Consider the following 21,549-nt stretch of genomic DNA (forward strand, 5'->3'; position numbering starts at 1 on the left):
TATCAGACCACTAGAGGGCGCTGCCGTGCATCTTCCAGCCATGTGACACATATCAGACCACTAGAGGGCGCTGCCGTGCAGATTACAGCCATCTCCGGCTGTGTGACACATATCAGACCACTAGAGGGCGCTGCCGTGCAGATTACAGCCATCTCCGGCTGTGTGACACATATCAGACCACTAGAGGGCGCTGCCGTGCAGATTACAGCCATGTGACATATAGCAGACCGCTAGAGGGCGCTGCCGTGCAGATTACAGCCATGTGACATATAGCAGACCGCTAGAGGGCGCTGCCGTGCAGATTACAGCCATGTGACATATAGCAGACCGCTAGAGGGCGCTGCCGTGCAGATTACAGCCGTCACCAGCCATGTGACATATAGCAGACCACTAGAGGGCGCTGCCGTGCAGATTACAGCCGTCACCGGCTGTGTGACACATATCAGACCACTAGAGGGCGCTGCCGTGTAGCTTACCTCCATCTCCGGGGGGACAGCGCCGCCTGGGCCCGTGCAGTGGAAGCGCGCACAGCCGGCGGCAGCTCTCAGCCCTCACTAGTCTCCTCCCCAGTGTTTCCGCTTCCTCCGGTCACACATGGCTGCGGACTCCGGGGACATGGAAGTGGCAGTCGGCTGTGAGCACTACGCCAGAGGCTGCGAGCTGAGGGTGAGGCATTACTGGGGAGGCAGGTGACATGGCGCGGGTATATACAGGCACGGCTGGCTGCCCCTTCTACCACTGTATTGCCGGCTTGTGTCTATGGGCAGACTCCCCTTGTCCCTCTGAAGCCTCAGTATAGGGCTATTGCTGCCATGCTGTGCCCATAATCCTGTAATGGGGGCACAGGGCTGATCTGTAGCAGGCGGCTGCAGTGCCCTGCACAGGGGATGGCAAAGGTGCCACAGGGTAAACCTGGGCAGGGGTCATAGACATGAATGAGAAGAACCTGCAGGGAAGAATGCGTGATTTTAGTGATTTTCCACTGTGGAAATGCAATAATACAAGTAACCCTCCCATATTAATAATGCTTTATCAATGCCACATACCAGGACGCACCAAAACCGAACCACTCTCATGGCACCAACTAGGGACTAGTCACAATAAAACCGCACTGGCGAGTCTCACCCCATATACACCGCCATACACCGCATGCTGCGATTTGTCCCTCAGATGAATACAGCTGAGGAAACCCTCGCAGATCACATTGAACAGCATTGGTGTGAGTGCAATGCGACTTTATTACATTGCGCTTGGCGTATTTATACACAGATGTGATCCCTTATATTATATAAACAGGCGGCTGTTCTTTCTGCATGTCTCGGAGCTGCAGTACCAGACCGTGCCTATTGACGAGGGTGGCACTGTCAGTAATCCTTGCTACGTTGCATCACACTTACTCCTGACCCTTTTATCCTTCAGGCTCCTTGCTGTGGTAAATTTTACACTTGTCGCCTTTGCCATGACAACAAGGAAACGCACAAGATGGATCGCTTCAAGGTCACCCAGGTCCAGTGTGTAAAGTGCAAGTGCATCCAGAAGGTACTGTGCATTTACCGCAGCGTGAGCGTCACAGCGCCCTCTATATAGCCCAGGGCATAAGGACCAACTGCAGCCAGCTCTACAAGAAGGGTCATGGCTTCAGTTCATTAAAGGGAAAGTGTCACGTTTTTTAATTTTTCTGTTAATTATGATTATGGAATCAGTTATGTTTAATACAAAATTAAATTTAGTTTTTTTATTCTATTTTTACTCAAACACTGGGGGCTGCCATCTTGGATTTGCTGCATGTAACGACCGCAAATACAGCAGCCCCTGTGCATAGAAGATAGGGTTGGACGCCGACTACTATCTTTTCCACTGTAGCGCTCCCTGCTGTGACCTGGACGCGCCCCCTGGGCTGTCCAGATCACAGCTCTGGGAGGAGATCGCCGCCATCTTTGTGGAGCCCACAGCGTATGCTGTGTGCTGCACTTTCCCCCTGAGCATGGTGGCGGTGATCTGCAGCATGAGGCAGATACTATAGATGTTATGCTGTGATTTTCGCTCCCACCCTCCAACTCACTTTGGACCACCGCTCCTGGCAGCTTCTGTCTGTGCACTTGTGCCGCCCCCGCGACAGCCGACGGGCTGTTCGGACCTGGATCCACAGTGGCTCGAGGGGTCTCTGGGTCCGAGGCGGGGTCGCGCGGCTACCCGGAATAAAAAGGGAGAATGTTTTGGGTGGTGAATGGGATAATGTTCGAGACGCCACCCACGGTGTGTGGTAGCGTGACATACCACCGCTGCCGTTTAGGGGGGGAGCCCGGGGACGATGGCGTGGCAGATTGAGATGTTAATTCCTCTGTGGGCAGGAGGAGTGGTGTCTCGGGACTCTGTGATGGATGGAGTGGGGAACCCGTCGGGGGTGAAGGGATATCGGGTACTCACACAGTCGAAAGTCACTGACGCTGACACCAGGTAAACTAAACTCTTGAATGCTCCGTCTCCGTTGGTCGAGCACGCTGGGTCCGTGCCCCTTTGGTGTTGCTGGTTGGTCTGAAGCCTTGTCCCTTGGCACTGTGTGTCCTTCGTATGGATCCCTTTTGCGTAAAACTACTTGGGTCCCGCTCACCTGCGTGGCTAGCAGGGTGAGCTTGCTCTCAGGGTTCACGCTTGGGATTTTGTGAATGGTTGTGGGAAGTCCTATCCCCCTCGTTGCGCTAGTACCCAGATTCTGGAGCGGGTGGGGAACGGTTCCTGAAGACTCCGTTCCCGTCGGGTGAATTACTGGGCTGCGTGAAGCTTCTTCCCATCCTAGGGTTTGCGTACCCCGTCTTGCCCTGGCCCCTGCCCGGTTGTATCACAAGGCAGCCAGCCTGCTCTCTGTAGCAGCACCGTGCCCCCTGTCACTACCCCCTGCGACCGGGGTTCCAGCTCCTTCTGGCCAGGCCAACGTCTGGCACCTGGGACGGGTACAGGAGCCCAGCTCCACAGCGTGACCTGTCCTGTCACCGCTGTCTCACTACTCAACTTCTACTCAACTGACATCTCTACCCTCCCTTTTCCATTCCTCCTTCTTGGTGGGCCTATTCCCCTCAGGCTGCCCAATGGGTGTTTGGTGGGTGTGGTGCAGAGTGTTACTCAGGATTTAGGTATACCTGTTGGTAGCAACACCAAATTGACATAACCCGTAACCAATGAGGAGCGGGTACCATGCAGAAGGGCAGATTGCACGGCACCCTTGTGACGACCTGATAGGCCAGGGCATCACACACTGACAGTGGAACAGTGATCACAGCCTCTCATCTATAGCACAATACCAGGCTGCAAATCGCTGCCCTCGGACCTCTGCTGCCGGCAGTTCCTCCTGTCGGCTCTCTGTCCTCAGCACAGGGGGCATAGAGCACTGGGGGACGCTGGGCGCATAGAAAGACCTGGGAGACGCTGGGGGCACAGAGAGCACTGGGGAACATTGGAGCACAGAGTGCACTGGGGGAATAGCGATACCTAGGGAAAGATAGGTGCGCAAAGAGCACTGGAGAGACAGAGTATTGGGTGATGCAGTAATTTGGGGGCACAGTAATATGGTGGCAGAGTATATGGGGCACATCATACAGTGGAGCACTAGGCCAGCTGTCCTCAGTGACACTTTTCACATATTGGGATCACTTTGTGGTCACTAATAAAATGGCTCTGCACTATGATCCAAACTTTATCCTCAGTGATCCTTTTGAAAACACCCAGAAGAGGAGGGGAGGTGACATCACACACAGGAGAGCAGATTCTGCCCACTTTTACTGCAGCTGTATTCCAGGCTAATTGTACACTAGGATTTCAGCACCTGCTCCCCCTAGTGTTTAAGAGTGGAAAATATAAAAAGTTTTAATTTTTTTTATACTTTGTCTAATTAAAAACAAATAATATTAAAACAAAACATTAAAACATGAATACTTTACATTTTTTCAGTTTTTGGAAAAAAATATTTTTGATGGCAACTTCCCTTTAACCCCTTCACGACCTTGGACGGATCTATCCGTCAAGGATCGTGTCCCGTTAAGCCCCGCCCCCTGCCGCGGGCAGGCGGCGGCGGTCGGCACACATATCAGCTGTTTTCAACAGCTGACATGTGTGCCTGCATGTTGCGAGTGGAATCGCTTCCACTCGCAACATTTAACCCCTTAAATCTCGCTGCCAAAGTCTGGCAGCGAGATCTATATGCGCGCGACCATGTTTTTTACTTACCGCCGCCCCCACCGGAAGTCACGTAAGTGATCACGTGACGTTCGGTGGTTGCCATGGTAGCACAGGGTCATGTGATGACGCCTGCAGCTACGAAGTTTCACTTTCATTTTTCCTCTGCACGGAGCAGAGGGAAACCGGAAGTGACTGAATCTGCTGTTTACAGCTGTATAGCTGTGATCAGCAGATAGATAAGAGCGATCGGATTGCTGATCGCTATAGCCCCCTAGGGGGACTAGTAAAATAAAAAAAAAAAAAGTTTTAAAAAATAAAAAAAAACAAAACCTAAAAGTTCAAATCACCCCCCTTTCACCCCATTGAAAATTAAAGGGTTAAAAAATAAATAAATATACACATATTTGGTATCGCCGCGTTCAGAAATGCCCGATCTATCGAAATATAAAAAAAAAATACCAAATGCCAAAATTACGTTTTTTGGTCGCCACATGTTTTACGCAAAATGCAATAACAGGCGATCAAAACGTAGCATCTGCGCAAAAATGGTACCGATAAAAATGTTAGCTCGAGACGCAAAAAATAAGCCATAGATCCCGAAAAATGAGAACGCTACGTGTTTCGGAAAATGGCGCAAAACGTATGCCACTTTTATTGGACAAACAAATTTTTTTTAACCCCTTAGATACAAGTAAACCTATACATGTTTGGTGTCTACAAACTCGCACCGACCTGAGGCATCACATAGATACATCAGTTTTACCATATAGTGAACATCGTGAATAAAACATCCCAAAAACTATTGTGCGATCATACTTTTTTTTGCAGTTTTTCCACACTTGGAATTTTTTTGCTGTTTTCCAGTACAATATATGGTAAAACCTATGGTTTCATTTAAAAGTACAACTCGTCCCGCAAAAAACAAGCCCTCATATGGCAAGATTGACGGAAAATAAAAAAGTTACGGCTCTCGGAAGAAAAGGGGCAAAAAACAAAAACGCAAAAACAGAAAGTGCCCGGGGGCTGAAGGGGTTAAGGCTCTCTCCATCCCAGGCTGATGGCACTTGTTGACTTTTAATAGTCTTGTGGTTCCTGAATATTTAGTGATATGCATGTCCCTGTACACTCTTATACCTGCAGTTAGAAATACTGACCTCTACAGCGGAAACGGAAGTGTGAACAGGACCTTACTTAACTGCCATCACTAGAATTGAGCAAAAAGGACATTCAGTACCTGGGTCAGCTGCTACTTCAGTAGTCCGTGGCCACCGGACCCAAGCCCTGAGAACCTCTGCTTCCTGGGTGCTTCCTCTGATTACTAGGCACTAGCGAGGAGCACACACTACAATGCTCGGGTGCTCAGCACTTGTAATGAACCGTCGGACACTCACAGGCATGACTTGTGTATCAAGTATAATGGAGATTAATGGGAAAGTCAAGCATTTTTCCACAAGATTTGGAGCATTGTAGTGCTCACTCCTCACTAGTAGGCATTACAGTGCACAAATAATATTGTGCTGGGCCCACTAATCAGCGATGGCAACAGGTAGTAGGAGGTTCTCAGGGCTTGGATCACTGATTAGCAGTTGGCCACTGGACCACAGTCCTGCGACTTTTTGCTCAGTCCAGTCATAACAATGTCTACCCTTTTATATGTAATTTTAATTCCATACTTTGATAAGTTGAGTAAAGCTATGATCGCTGAGCGGACCTCAGTGGGTCTGAAGCAATGTCCATGCGTCAAGTATAGAAATGATTTAACCCTCTATGACCTGGCCAATTTTTATGTTTGTACTTTAATTCTTTACGCCTCTTTCTCTAGGAGCAACAACTTTATTTTTTCTATGTCCATAACTATACTATGACTTGTTGTATTCAGGAAGATTTGCTGTTTTGAATGCCAGCATTTATTTTACCATAGAATGTACTGAAAGCCGGGGAGCAGGGAAGCCCATCGGCACCCCACAATCGTGATGCAGGAGGGTGGGCATGCAATGGGCTCCAGAACAGTAGCCACATTTGGTTCACGCCACGTAATTGTCATTATCTGAGGTTGACATATCCACTACTTGGACAACCCCTTCTCAATTGCTAAATCTCACCATGTAAAACAGCCTATACTCACCTCTTGTGCAGGCCCTGCTCCAGCGCCTGGTGTCTTGGGGCTCGCATGATGATGTTATTCCATGTGAGCCTTGCAGCCAGTTAGTGGCCATTTCACTCTCTCTTCCTTCAGACTTAACTTACATGAGGAAGAAGTCAGAGAACCGCAGGAGCGATCATGTCTTCTGGGTGGTCTGCTTCGTCTGAAGAAAGTGAAAGTTACGCGGCCTGTGATTGGCTGCAGGTCTCATGCGGGATAACATCGTCATGTGAGATCCAAGACACCAGGCACTGGAGCAGGGCCTACACAGGAGGTGAGTATAAGCTGCTGTTATTTCACTGGGCAATATATATATTCAGAAGGGGTTGTCCGAGTAGTGGACGATTCCTTTAACACTAGAAGTCCCAGAGAGGGGTCATTTAACATTTCTACCATTGGAACTCTATGCAGCTTGAAATTCCTGGGACTTCTAGTGTTAAGTGGCTAAACAGCAGTGATCAATGCTAGCTCTAATTCCTGACGTTAGTGACAGGTGCCTACCCTTGTCCTGTGTGGGGTGGACTCAGCCCCTGATCAGTGGTTGGCATTGTAGGTGGTGGCTCTGGTGACCACTTGAGTTTGTATGTCGTTCCCATGTTTGCCTGAGTTTCCGCTCGGTACTCCTGAGGTCAGTACTATGAAATTGACTTGAGTGTGTGTATCCCAAATGTGGGAAGTAGATTTTGTGCCCCGTTGGGGTCATGCACTGATGTAATGGTGACAATCTTTGTACAGCACAGTGGAATAAGTTGGCGCAATGAGAAATATGCCTTTAGTTTACAGCTTTTGATGGTCTATATGTGACACAAGCTATCTGGATGTAAGTGTCGGCATGTGCTGTGAGAGGAGATCTGAAGACTCTCCCTTCATGTGTTTTGTGTGGGAGTAAACCTGTTATTCATCTCAATGGCACGCAAATACAGGCTCTTCCAGAGTGTAGATCTAGCCACAAGCAGCTTTAGGCTATGTGCGTACGTGTGCGCTCTGCACCGCACACAAAAGGTCCGCTTGAGAGCGCAGCTGAAAAGCTCCGTTCTGAAGCGCCTGGTGCCTACAGAATTCGTGCGCTCTGCATGCTGCCTCTCCCTATAGACAGAGCGGGGGCTGCATGCAAAGCGCATGAAAGAAGTGACATGTCACGTCTTAGAACGCATGCTTCGGGCAACAGCCGAATCGCTGCGCTCTAATATGCCACGTGCGCACGTCTCATGCACCATCTTCATAGATTGTGCTGGGGACGCAGGACGCATGCAGTTACGCTGCGGTGCAGAACGCAGCGTAACTGCATGCAATACGCACACGTGCGCACATAGCCTTAGGCTATGCACAGACAGAGTGGGGACTGCATGCAGAGCGCAGGAAAGAAGTCACATGTCACTTCTAAGAACGCGCGCTTCGGGCAGCAGCTGAAGCGCTGCGCTCTAATACGCCACATGCGCACGTCTCCTGCATAATCTTCATAGATTGTGCTGGGGACGCAGGATGCATGCAGTTATGCTGCAGTACAAAGCGCAGCGTAACTGCATGAAAATACGCCACGTGGGCACACAGCCTTAGGCTATGTGCGCACGTTGCGTAATTACATGCAGTTACGCTGCGCTTTGTAGCGCAGCGTAACTGCATGCGTCCTGCGTCCCCAGCACAATCTATGAAGATTATGCAGGAGCCGTGCGCACGTGGCGTCTTAGAGCACAGCACTCAGAGCGCATGGAATCGGCTTTTTTTTTTTTCACTACAGACATTTTCTGCAGCGATTTGAAGCGCACGTGTGCTCTTCAGATCGCTGCAGAAATTTCTGCAGTGACTGTACGCAACGTGCGCACATAGCCTTACAGTGCAGCTTTTTCTGCAATTTCCATATGGTGCTCACATTTACTCTACGTTTTTCATCCAAAACGGGAGCCATGCACTTTTTGATATTTGCGTTTTGCTCCAATAAATACACTCCTGTAGCCGGCTGTATAAAATAACTAGTCACTGCTGAAGGCTACATGGCCATTTATCACCGCCTGCTTTAGTGATGGCAATTGATATTTTCATAATACAATTATAGTGACATTTACATACATACTGTATAACCGTGTGCATTAACCAGCACTTGTCCAGAAAGTGTGAGCCCAGCATTTCCACGGGTCCAAATAGTTTTTCATTTTTGAGATGGCACTCACAACTACAGCGCCTTGCGAAAGTATTCGGCCCCTTTGAATTTTTCCACCTTTTCCCACATTTCAGACTTCAAACATAAAGATAAAATTTTTAATGTTATGGTGAAGAATCAACCACAAATGGGACACAATTGTGGAGTTGAACGAAATTTATTGCTCATTTTAAACTTTTGTAAAAAAGAATAAACTGAAAATTGGGACGTGCAATATTATTCATCCCCTTTATTTTCAGTGCGGTAAACTCCCTCCAGAAGTTCATTGAGGATCTCTGAATGATCCAATGTTGTCATAAATGACTGATGATGATAAATATAATCCACCTGTGTGTAATCTAGTCTCTGTATAAATGCACTTGCTCTGTGATAGTCTCAGTGTTCTGTGTAAAGCGCAGATAGCATCATGGAGACCAAGGAACACAACAGGCAGGTCCTTGATACTGTTGTGGAGAAGTTTAAACTGGATTTGGTTACAAAAACATTTCCACAACTTTAAACATCCCAAGAAGCACTGTGCAAGCGATCATATTGAAATGGAAGGAGTATCATACCACTGCAAATCTACCAAGACCTGGCCATCCATCCAAACTTTCATCTCAAACAAGGAGAAGACTGATTAGAGATGCAGCCAAGAGGCCCATGATTATTCTGGATGAACTGCAGAGATCTACAGCTGAGGTGGGAGAGTCTGTCCACAGGACAACAATCAGTCGTACACTGCACAAATCTGGGCTTTATAGAAGAGTGGCAAGGAGAAAGCCATTTCTCAAAGATATCCATAAAAAGTGTTGATTAAGGTTTGCCACAAACCACCTGGGAGACACACCAAACATGTGGAAAAAGGTGCTCTGGTCAGATGAAACCAAAATTGAACTTTTTGGGCACAATGCCAAACGATATGTTTGGCGTAAAAGCAACACAGCTTATCACCCTGAACACACCATCCCCACTGTCAAACTTGGTGGTGGTGGTGGCAGCATCATGGTTTGGGCCTGCTTTTCTTAATCAGGGACAGGGAAGATGGTTAAAATTGATGGGAAGATGGATGGAGCCAAATACAGGAACATTCTTGCAGAAAACCTGTTGGAGTCTACAAAAGACCTGAAATTGGGACGGAGATTTGTCTTCCAACAAGACAATTATCCCAAACATAAAGCAAAATCTACAATGGAATGGTTCACAAATAAACGTATCCAGGTGCTAGAATGGCCAAGTCAAAGTCCAGACCTGAATCTAATCGAGAATCTGTGGAAAGAGCTGAAAACTGCTGTTCACAAATGCTCTCCATCCAACCTCACTCAGCTCGAGCTGTTTGCAAAGGAAGAATGGGCAAGAATTTCAGTCTCTCGATGTGCAAAACTGATAGACACATACCCTAAGCGACTTGCAGCTGTAATCGCAGCAAAAGGTGGCGCTACAAAGTATTAACTTAAAGGGGATGAATGTACGCCCCAATTTTCAGTTATTTATTTTTTTATAAAAGTTTAAAATAAGCAATAAATTTCGTTCAACTTGCTCAATTGTGTCCCACTTGTTGTTGATTCTTCACCATAACAGTAACTTTATCTTTGTTTTGAAGCCTGAAATGTGGGAAAAGGTTGAAAAATTCACAGGAGCCGAATACTTTCGCCAGGCACTGTATGTCTAAATGTAAATGTCTGATACTGTGGCTGCAAGAACTGGCATGTATGTGTGTCCAAAGCGGCCAGCCATTAGCTGCACTGATCCCAAGGCACAGACTGGGTAAGCCTAGGTAAGGATATAGGATACTATAATTTTATGTACAATAATTATTACATTTGATTACCAGATCTAAAAATGTCATAAGGTACCAGATTAATTTACACCAGTGTTTCACAAACGCCAGTCCTCACGGCCCCCCAACAAATGATGTTTTCAGGATTTCCTTAATATCGTACAGGTGAGAGAAATGGTGACAATTTCTGATGCCTTTATAATCAATCACTGGTGCAATACAAAGGAAATCCTGAAAACAAGATCTGTTGGGGGCGTGAGGGCTGGAGTTTGGAAAAAACTGCTCTAGACTAATGACTTGATATTGGTTCCAATTGATTGTTAGAGGAAAGTGGTTTGTGGCTGCTGCATGGGCCTGGGAGTATCGCCTCTTACCTCCTGGAAACCGCGGCTCTTCTTTTGACTAGCTAACCTGGTATGACGTCAATGCTCAAAAGGCCTTGAAAGGCTGGCTAATCAAAAGAAGAGCAGCTGATGCCATCAGGTAAGAGGCAGTACTCCTGCTCCGGCTGATGGGACTGGACATGTAAATTGCACCAACAATTCTAGATTGCCTTAGTTGGTGGCTTAGGCTGCTTTCACACATCCGGTTTTTGCAGTGCGGCACAATACGGCTCTTTTCAGAAAAACGCAACCCTTTTTTTTCCGCCGGTTGCGTTTTCTCCGCATAGACTTACATTAGCGCCGTATTGTGCCGCATGGCCTTGCGTTGCGTCCGTTTTTTGCCGGATGCGGCATATTTAGTCCATGCGGCAACCGGATGGAACGTTGCCTGGCACGTTTTTTTTTTTTTTGCTGCGAAAAAACAGCATCGCACCAGATCCGGCGCGATGCGGCGCGATTTACAATTCAAGCCTATGGACGCCGGATGTGGCATCCTGCGGCAAAAACCGCATCCGGCCGCCGCATGCGTTTTTTTGCACTGCGCATGCTCAGTATCAAGCCGCATCCGTCAAAAAACGGACGGGCCGCATGGAAAAACGTATGCAACAAATCCGTTTTTTTCGCTGCATCCGTTGCATAGGTTTTTGAGCCGGATTGAGCCGCACTGCAAAAACCAGATGTGTGAAAGCAGCCTTAGTCTTCGGGGATTATATAGGTTAAATATCCATGTTTTGCTGCATATATTGATTCTTATTTTCTGTGCTTCTTTTTAGGCTCAGCAGACTTGTGAACACTGTAACAGTATTTTTGGGGACTATTACTGTGGTATATGTCATCTCTATGACAAGGACAAGAAGCAGTATCACTGTGACGGCTGTGGTATATGCAGGTATGGCTTAATATGGAAAAACCAGGACCAGGGAAATGTCATATTATGAGATTTTATGGACTGTTTGATAATTCGTTTTTGATGAGGTTTCTCCAGCAACCTCAAACCTATTTTACTGCACTTTCCCCATTATGTATGGTAACATTAACTCTTTAACGACCGTGGGCAGTAAAGTTACATCCTAGCGGTCATAGTGTAAGTTGATTTATACAGCTGACGTGTGCCTGCTAGGCACGAGCGAAATCGCTATCCGCCTCTGCCTCTTAACCCCTTAAATGGTGATATCAATATGTCACAGCGCCATTCTAATAATAACGGCAGATTCGTACTCACCGCCCGATACCGCAAGTCACGTGACTTCCGGTGGTTGTCATGGTAGCACAAGGTCATGTGATGACTACTGTAGCTCATGTACAGCCCCCACGCCAGCAGCCGGGGCTGCTCAGATCCGGACACGCAATGGCTCGAGGGGCGTTCAGACCCGGGGGTTCGTGCGGCCAGTCGAATTATAAGGGGGGGGGGGGGGGTATCTACAGGGGGCGGTGTGTTGAATAGTTCGTAACGCCACCCGTGGTGTGTGGTAACATAGAGTACCACCGCTGCAGCTGGGAGTACCCAGTGGCGATGGAGTGGGCAGCCTGGTGTTTAACCCCTCCACGGATAGGGGGAGATGCCCCTCGACTGGGTGATGGTGTCGGGGAGGTGTCGTTGGGGAGGTAAGGGGAACACTTGCTTACTCAGTCCAATAACGCTGACACCGACAACTGTAGTAAACCAAAGTTCTGGACGCCGCTGAGGGGGAGCACGTTAGGGTCCCGTTTCTATTGGTGTTGCCTGTTGATCTGGGACCTTTGCCTTGGCACTTTGTTTCTCTCTGGTTGGTCCCTGTAGCCTGAAACTAGTCTGGTCCCGCTCCCCAGTATGGCTAACTGAGGGAGCTTGCTCTCAGGGTTCACGCTTAGGATTTTCTGGATCGTATGTGTGGAAAGTCCTATCCCCCTCGTTGCGCTAGTATCCCGATTTTGGAGCGGGTGGAGAGTGGATCTTGAAGGCTCTGTTCTCGTCGGGTAAATTCAGGTTGCTTGAAGCTACTCCCTGACCTAGGGTCCATGTACCCCGTCGTGCCCTGGCCCCTGCCCGGTGATGGTACAAGGCCGCCGGCTGTCCTCCACGACAATACCGTGCCTCTTGTCACGATCCCCTGCAACCGGGGTTACAGCTCCTACCAGGCCCAGACCAACGTCTGCTACCTAGTACTTCCAAGGAGCCCAGCTCCTGACCTCCTCTCACTTCCACCTCCAAAACTACACACTCTCTGACTCCAACGGACTTGTGACCTGTCCCTTTTAGAGTCACTGCTGAACTTTACTTGTGACCTCTCCTCTTGAGAGTCACTGCTGAACTCCAACTGCTTCCTGCTAAAACTCCTGACCCCCCCCTTAACCAAAGCCCCAAGTGGGCGACTCTATTCCACTCAGGCCGTCCACTGGTGTGTCTAGTGGGAGTGGTGCAGAGTGTTCCTAGGATTTTGATTAGCTGGTTTTTGCAATACCAATTGTTAGGGACCCGTAACCAAGGAGGAGGTGGATATTGCACAGAAGGGCAGATTGCACAATACCCTGTGACGACCTGATAGGCCAGGGCGTCACACTCACATGACTCAGTTGCTATTTCACCCAGCTGAGAACTGGGTGAGACAGGAGATGAGCATATCTGGTGTTCACAGCTGTGTTGCTGTGATCAGCAGATATGGAAGAGCGATTAGACTGCTGATTCTTATAGTCCCCTAGGGACCCTAGTAAAATAAAAAAAAAAGTTTAAAAAAAAGTTTTAAAAAATTTAAAAAACCAAAAAGTTCAAATCACCCCCCTTTCGCCCCATTAAAAATTAAAGGGTTAAAAAAAATATACACACATTTGGTATCGCCGAGTTTAGAAATACCCGATCGATGAAAATATAAAATCAATTAATCTGTTCGGTAAACGATGTAGCGGCAAAAAAATTCCAAACGCCAAAATTATTTTTTGGCCGCCACAAATTTTGCGCTAAATGCAATAACAGGCGATCAAAACGTAGCATCTGCGCAAAAATGGTACCGCTAAAAACATCAGATCGAGACGCCAAAAAATAAGCAGTCACTGAGCCATAGATCCCAAAAAATGAGAACGTTACAAGTCACGGAAAATGGTGCAAAACATAAGCCACTTTTTTCGGACAGACTTCTGAATTTTTCTTAACCCATTAGTTAAAAGTAAACTTATTCATGTTTGGAGTCTATGAACTCGCACCCACCTGAGGCATCACACCGATACATACAGTGAACTCCGTGAATAAAATATCTCAAAAACTAATCTCATATATTTTTTATTTTTTTTTTTTGCAATTTTTCCGCATTTGGATTTTTTATATTTTGCCATTTTCACTGTATGGTAAAACTCATGGTATCATTTAAAAATACAGCTTGTTCCGCAAAAAACGAGCCCTCACATGACCATATGGACTGAAGAAAAAAAAAGTTACGTCTCTTGGAAGAAAAATGGTGAAGAAAAACGGAACGAGCAGAATTGGCCGGTCGTGAAGGGGTTAATAGCGTCATTCAAATCTTCAACTTATCCCGCTAGAAACAAGCCCCTCACATGGCTGTGTCGACAGAAAAATAAAATAAATTATAGCTTTTGGAAAAAGGGGAGGAAAGCAGAGCATGTAAAAAAAATGGGGCAGTGCCCTATCCTGAAAGGGTTAAATTGAAGTGCCGTTAGAAAAGGCTTCCTGAAATGCAGTATTTATTTTTTTTTTTTACTATTATTGTTGTCTCGACCTGTCTGTGACAAGTCTGATTGAGTGGTGAAGGTTTCGCCAGCATTGCTATGATAACTATCAGTGATAATATAAACCATTTAATGTCAAGGAAAAAAGTCCCAGCAAATTGGAGGTATTCGGGTCCCGATGAAGCAAATCTGTCTTCAGACTCCACTGTTCTATGTACCGCATAGGCAGCAATTGTGGAGCGCTGACACTTTCCTATGGCAGATGAGGAGCTGGCAGGAGACTGTTGATTTGCAGTAATCATCTGCCTAAATATTCCAAAATGATTGCCTTATGGATAAGGTCCCTTTTTTTGTATTCTATTTAAGGCTTCAATTACTAAGAGGGCTATGTTTATGGTGCTAGTGTGTCATGCTGAGACTCTCCTGCATATTTTTAGACCTATATGACAGGATGTTCTATTTATTTTTCTTTAGGATCGGCCCAAAGGAACTATTTGAACACTGCACAAAGTGTAATTTATGTCTGCCGTTAAGCTTCAGAGGAAACCATAAGGTAAGAAATCAATATCTACTTCTTTCCCTTCAGTCTGTAATAAATACGTTAGGTCCTTGTGTCAAAATAATGCTCCAGAGTTATGGATCTCTACAAAACTGGACACAACACTAATAAAGGTAACACCGGGGACTTGCATAGATTAGTAAAATGCACTTTTTTATTTGAAGTCGAAATACTCTTTTTGATCATTTTTATTTCTGTAATCTGTGTGTTGAACATAAATATTAGTTCTACATTTTGAGATTTTTTGTTTAATATGTACTCTGCTTTGATGCAGAAGTCTTCGTATTAGGGGTACTTTGCACGCTGCGACATCGCTAGCATCAGCTAGCGATGCTGAGCGCGATAGTACCCGCCCCCGACGCAGATGCGATATATTGTGATAGCTGCCGTAGCAAACATTATCGCTACGGCAGCTTCACACGCACTTATCTGCCCTGCGACGTCGCTCTGGCCGGCGACCCGCCTCCTTCCTAAGGGGGCGGGTCGTGCGGCATCACAGTGACGTGACACGGCAGGCGGCCAATAGAAGCGGAGGGGCGGAGATGAGCAGGACGTAAACATCCCGCCCACCTCCTATCTTCCGCATAGCCGGTGGAGGCAGGTAAGGAGATGTTCCTCGCTCCTGCGGCTTCACACACAGCGATGTGTACTGCCGCAGGAAGAAGGAACAACATCGTATCTCCTATTGGTGCGACATTATGGAAATGACCGACGCTACACAGATCACCGATTTTCGACGCTTTTGCGATCGTTTATCGGCACATCTAGGCTTTACACGTTGCAACATCATTACCGGCGCCGGATGTGCGTCACTTTCAATTTGACCCCGATGATATCGCAGTAGCGATGTGTTGCAGCGTGCAAAGTACCCCTTAGGCTGCGCACCCACGATCAGGATTAGTGGTGTTTTGGGTGCAGCATATTTTTGCTGTGTTGCACACTACAAGAACAGTCGATGAGATAAAGTCCAGTCTCCAATCTCTCCTTCATCTCCAAACTCTTGGAGCATCTGGTCTTTTCCCGCCTCACCCGCTACCTCTCCACTCACTTTGTTCTAGATCCTTTACAGTCTGGCTTCCGCCCCCTACACTCATCAGAAACTGGTCTCATCATAGTGTCCAATGACCTTGTGACAGCAAAACGTAATGTTGACTATTTTCTGCTTATTCTTGACCTCTCTGCAGCCTTCGACACTGCGGACCGCCATGTCCTTCTCTCTATGCTCCATTCAATCAACCTAAAGTACACCGTGCTCTCCTGGTTCTCTTCCTGTCTTCCTGGCCACTCATTCAGCGTATCATTTATTGGTTCTGCATCTTCTGCTCTTCCTTTCACTCTTGGGGTCCTTCATGGTTCAGTCCTTCTCCCACTTCTTTTCTCTCTCTATGCTGCCCCAATTGGACAAACCATCAGCAAATTTTCTTCCAGTACCACCTTTATGCTGATAACACAGAATTGTACATAAAATCCCCTGACCTCACCCCCACAATACTACAGAACACCAGTGACTGCAGTTTCCAACATCATGTCTGCTCTCTTTTTGAAACTAAGGCCACTTTACACACAGAGATAAATCTGCGGCAGATCTGTGGTTGCAGTGAAATTGTGGACAATCAGTGCCAGGTTTGTGGCTGTGTATAAATGGAACAATATGTCCATGATTTCACTGCAACCACAGATCTGCCAAAGATTTATCTCTGTGTGTGACGGGGCCTTAGCTTTTCCAAAATTGAACAACTTCTACTTCCTCCATCTTCTAACCTTCCTAAACCTGACATCTCCCTTTCTGTGTGCGGCACCACGATGACTCATAGTCATCAGGCTCGCTGTCTGTTATGCCTGACGCCAATCTTTCCTTCACCTCCTATATACAATATCTCGCCTACTCTTGTCAATTGCACTTTAAGAACATCTCTAGAATCTGCCCTTCTTACCATGGAAACTACAAAATCTCTCACCGAGGCCCTGATCCACTCTCGCCTTGACTGCTGCAATTCTCTATTAATTGGTCTGCCCCCTAACTAGACTCTCTCCTCTACAGTCCATTCTTCATGTTGCGGCCAGGATCGTGTTATGGACGCTTCCGCTCTGTGCCAGTCATTGCACTGACTGCCCATACATCATAGGATCTAATTCAAATTGCTTGTTCTCACCCACGAAGCTCTTCACAGCGTTGCACTCCCCTACATCTCCACCCTCCTCTGTCTATCGCCCTACCCATTCTCTACGCTTCTCGAACAACTTTCGACTAACATCGACACTAATCCAAACCTCCCACTCCCGGCTTCAAGACTTCTCCCGAGCTGCACCAATCCTCTGAAATGCTACACCCCAAGAAACTAGGACAAATCACAACTTATTCAGCTTCAGACGCTCCCTAATAACACATTTTTTTTAGGGTGGCCTATCAGTCCCTAATCAAATTCAATTCACGTAGTCCTTCCACTGTTTTTCTAAATATAATTCTCTGTTGAACTCCATGGCACCCGAAAGCATCACAAAGATTGGCTTGTGACTGGTTCATTCAGCCTTTATCTATCCCCATTTCCTTGAGATGGCTGGGTTGTTGCTGTAAATAAGCACCTGTACCTTGTCCACCCCCACCTTACCCCTTTGTAGATTGTAAGCTCTAACGAGCAGGGTTGTCTTTATTCTTACTACTTTAATTTTTGTATTTTCTATAACTATTGCTTGTATATGAACCTCTGTATTGTAAAGCGCTGCAGAATATGATGATGCTATAGAAATAAAGATTATTATTATTAAGAATAGAAATCCCATGCACACTGTGCTTCTTTTTAACGCTGCATAAACTGACCTGCGGTGCTGGCTTTTTGAGTCTCCAGCAAGGAGAACGCAGCAGACATAGTTAAAATACGCTGCATCCAGAACTCCACACAACCCTGATCATGGGCACATACCCTTATTATTTCTTAACCCCTTATCTTTGCAGCCTTTACTTTTGCATTTTTTTCTCCTTTTTCTAAGAGCCATACATTTTTTTTTTTTATTTTTGCAGCAATATAGCGTGCAAGTACACTGAAAAATGGGGGAAAGAAATTCTAAGTGAAATGAAATGGTGGGAAAATAAATGTAATTCCTTAATAGTTCTTTCAGGTTTGTTTTTACGTTATTCATTGTATGGTAGAAATAATCTGGAAACATTGTCAGTATTAGGCCGGGGCCACACGGAGACACACATGACACTCGGCTCACACTGGCAGCACAGCAGGAGCCGAGTGTCATGTGAGTGTCACTGCGACTGAGGTCCAATCATGCGATCGGACCTCATCTGCGGGGGGCGGGCCGGCACTGAAGAGGGGCAGGCCGGTGCTGCGGAGGGAGGGATTTATCTGCGTCTCTCCTCCGTAGCCGGCTATTGCCATTCGTGCCCTGCACTTGCGGTACTCTGGTGTACTGCGAGAGCAGTGTTTTTTGTTTTTTTTTCTTGCCCCATAGACTTGAATGGGTGTGAGAGAGTCTCGCATTACACCCGCAGCATGCTTGGATTGTTTTCTCGGTCCGATTAGGGCTGAGAAAATAATTGCTCATGAGTGCTGGCACATAGGTTAATATTGGTCCGAGTGGAATGCGATAAAACATAAAATTTGCTATGCGCGTAATTTCATGCGTGTATGCAGAGTTTTAAACTGCAGTGTAAATGCATGTGTTCTGCGTCCCCAGCAAAGTCTATGAGAATTTCGCAAATTCCATGCGCATGTTGCATTTTAAAACGCAGCGATTTGGATGTCAAATTCTTGACAAAATCAATGCGTTCTAAAAAGCAACATGTCACTTATTTTGTGCGTTCTGGATGCTTTTCCCTCTGTCTATGGTGGAGGAAGCATCCAGAACACATTAATTCTGCATCCATTCTGCATTCAAAATACATCCAAAATGCAGCGTTTTGGCTGCATTCTGAAACGCACACGCAGTGACCAAAACGCTGCAGAATATGTCACTGCAGAACGCAGACGTGCGCACATAGCCTAAATGCTTTTCGGCAAGCAAAGAATTTTAAAGAAGTGTTGCCCATTTACTTACCTGTGCTGCCTCCATTCTAGTAAGGACGTATTTTTGAGGCTTTTTCTAGACGATTGCTGGTTCTTGGAGAAAATCCTAGAGATAATTGTGCGCGTTTTCTCATTTACTTTTATGGATAGTGTTTCTTTGATTTATTCGTGACCACGTTGAGACTGCTACTAAGTTGTAGCGTGCACTGTATTATGTTTGCACTGAGCCCAGTGTATATTCATATTACATTAGTTATGATATCTTGTGTATAATATTTATTTTTTCTTTTCTCCCTTAGTGTATAGAAAATGTGTCGAGGCAAGACTGCCCTATATGTTTAGAGGTGAGTAATGGTGACGTCAGTAATGCAGTACATTACTGTAAATCCTGCAGGTTTTTCTCGCTATTCTTTAACCCCTTCAGCCCCCGGGCGGTTTCCGTTTTTGCGTTTTTGTTTTTTGCTCCCCTTCTTCCGAGAGCCGTAACTTTTTTTTTATTTTTCCGTCAATCTTGCCATGTGAGGGCTTGTTTTTTGCGGGACGAGTTGTACTTTTAAATGAAACTATACGTTTTACCATATAGTGTACTGGAAAATAGAAAAAAAAATTCCAAGTGTGGAAAAACTGCAAAAAAAAGTGTGATCGCACAATAGTTTTTGGGATACTTTATTCACCGTGTTCACTATAAGGTAAAACTGATGTGTCATTGTGATGCCTGAGATCGGCGCAAGTTTGTAGACACCAAACATGTATAGGTTTACTTGTATCTAAGGGGTTAAAAAAAATCACAAGTTTGTCCAATAAAAGTGGCGCACATTTTGCGCCATTTTCCGAAACCCGTAGCGTTCTCGTTTTTCTGGACCTATGGCTCAGTGGCTGCTTATTTTTTGCGTCTCGAGCTGACGTTTCTAATAGTACCATTTTTGCGCAGATGCTATGCTTTCATCGCCTGTTATTGCATTTTGCGCAAAACTTGCGGCGACCAAAAACCATAATTTTGGTGTTTGGAATTTTTTTGCCATTACGCAGTTTACTGATCAGATTAATTGATTTTATATTTTGATAGATCGGGCATTTCTGAACGCGTCGATACCAAATATGTGTATATTTTTAATTTTTTTAACCCTTTAATTTTCAATGGGGCAAAAGGGGTGTGATTTAAACTTTAAGGCTTTTTTGTTTTTTTTTTACTTTTTTTTATTTTACTAGTCTCCCTAGGGGGCTATAGCGATCAGCAATCCGATCGCTCTGCCCTATCTGTAGATCTCAGCTACAAAGCTGAGAACTGCAGATACGCTGCTTTACTCTCTGTGCTGGCATTATGCCGGCATTGAGAGGAAGTGACTCATGTTAGCTACTGGCATCATTACATGACCCTGTGCTACCATGGCAACCACCGAAAGTCACGTGATCACGCACGTGACGTCCGGTGGGGGCGGCGGTAAGTAAAAGTAATGGCCGCGCGCATATACATCTCGCTGCCAGACTTTGGCAGCGAGATGTAAGGGGTTAAATGTTCCGGGTGGAATGCGATTACACTCGGAACATGCAGGCACACATGTCAGCTGTTGAAAACGGCTGATATTTGCGCGGATCGCCGTGACCTGCCCACGGCAGGGGGCGGGGACTAACCTCACACGCTCCATGACGGATAGATCCGTCAAGGGTCGTGAAGGGGTTAACCAGCATCTGCACATTTTGGGATTTTGCATTGCACCTGTTTTCTAGCAGTGCTATGAGGGCATATAATTGAGAGAGTCAGCGATAAGCTAAGGTATTGGAAATCATCTGGAAATGGAAATGTATCCAATAAATGAGTCTCTTGAGTTCCCATCATAAACCAGTGCTAATACCCTCTCAGCGGCTCCTAGGCACAATTATTGTCCTGTTTTATGCCCGTACTTTACTACTTGGGTTTAGAAAGTGTGCTGCCGTCTTACAGTGTCATCATAAAATGTAGATCTCATAACCCCATGGACATTGTGCTGCAGATCTAGATCAGTGACTGTGAAGTCACGCCGTGTGAGCTCCATACCATGGAAATATATATGATGTACTAGCATTGCTGTGTATATTTCTCTGTAAAGCCTGCTTTACACCATACGATCCAGCATACGATATCGTATGCGATCGTACCCGCCCCCATCGTATGTGTGGCATGTTCAATTTGTTGACCGTGTCGCACAAACGAATAACCCCCGTCACACGTACTTACCCGTTCACACGACCTCGCTGTGGGCGGCGAACATCCACTTTCTGAAGTGGGAGGGTCGTTTGGCGTCACATCGACGTCACGCGGCAGCCGGCCAATAGAAGGGGAGGGGCGGAGATGAGCGGGACGTAAACATCCTGCCCACCTCCTTCCTTCCGCATTGCCGGCCGGGAGCCGCAGGATGTAGGTAAGATCTGTTCATCGTTGCCGGGGTGTCACACACTGCGATGTGCGCTACCCCGGGTACGATGAACAACCTGACGTTCAATTTTTAGGAATTAAACGGCGTGCATGCGATGAACGTTTTACCGTTCAAACGCAATCGCGCATAGCTGTTACATGCTTACGATGCCGGATGTGCGTCACCTACGACGTGACCCCGCCGACATATCGTAAGATATATTGTAGCGTGTAAAGCGCCCTTTAGGCCTGGCTGCATCACTACCAGTCACTTTTTTGTTAGTAGCTAATGTCTACAGGACAATACAGGCT

General features: G+C 46.4%; 1 protein-coding gene across 1 annotated transcript in view; it reads left to right on the top strand.

The window, feature by feature from the left end:
* The first annotated feature begins 488 nt into the window (after positions 1–488).
* Positions 489–21,549, top strand: part of RCHY1 (ring finger and CHY zinc finger domain containing 1) — a 58,932-nt gene continuing 37,871 nt past the window's right edge. The window contains exons 1-5 of the mRNA XM_075351356.1: positions 489–666; positions 1,420–1,539; positions 11,390–11,505; positions 14,748–14,826; positions 19,145–19,189. Coding sequence (XP_075207471.1) covers positions 595–666; positions 1,420–1,539; positions 11,390–11,505; positions 14,748–14,826; positions 19,145–19,189 — 432 coding nt within the window. The 5' untranslated portion in view covers positions 489–594. The remainder of the gene's footprint in view (positions 667–1,419; positions 1,540–11,389; positions 11,506–14,747; positions 14,827–19,144; positions 19,190–21,549) is intronic.

The sequence above is a fragment of the Anomaloglossus baeobatrachus genome, chromosome 1, assembly GCF_048569485.1.
Source record: "Anomaloglossus baeobatrachus isolate aAnoBae1 chromosome 1, aAnoBae1.hap1, whole genome shotgun sequence".
Lineage (NCBI taxonomy): Eukaryota > Metazoa > Chordata > Amphibia > Anura > Aromobatidae > Anomaloglossus > Anomaloglossus baeobatrachus.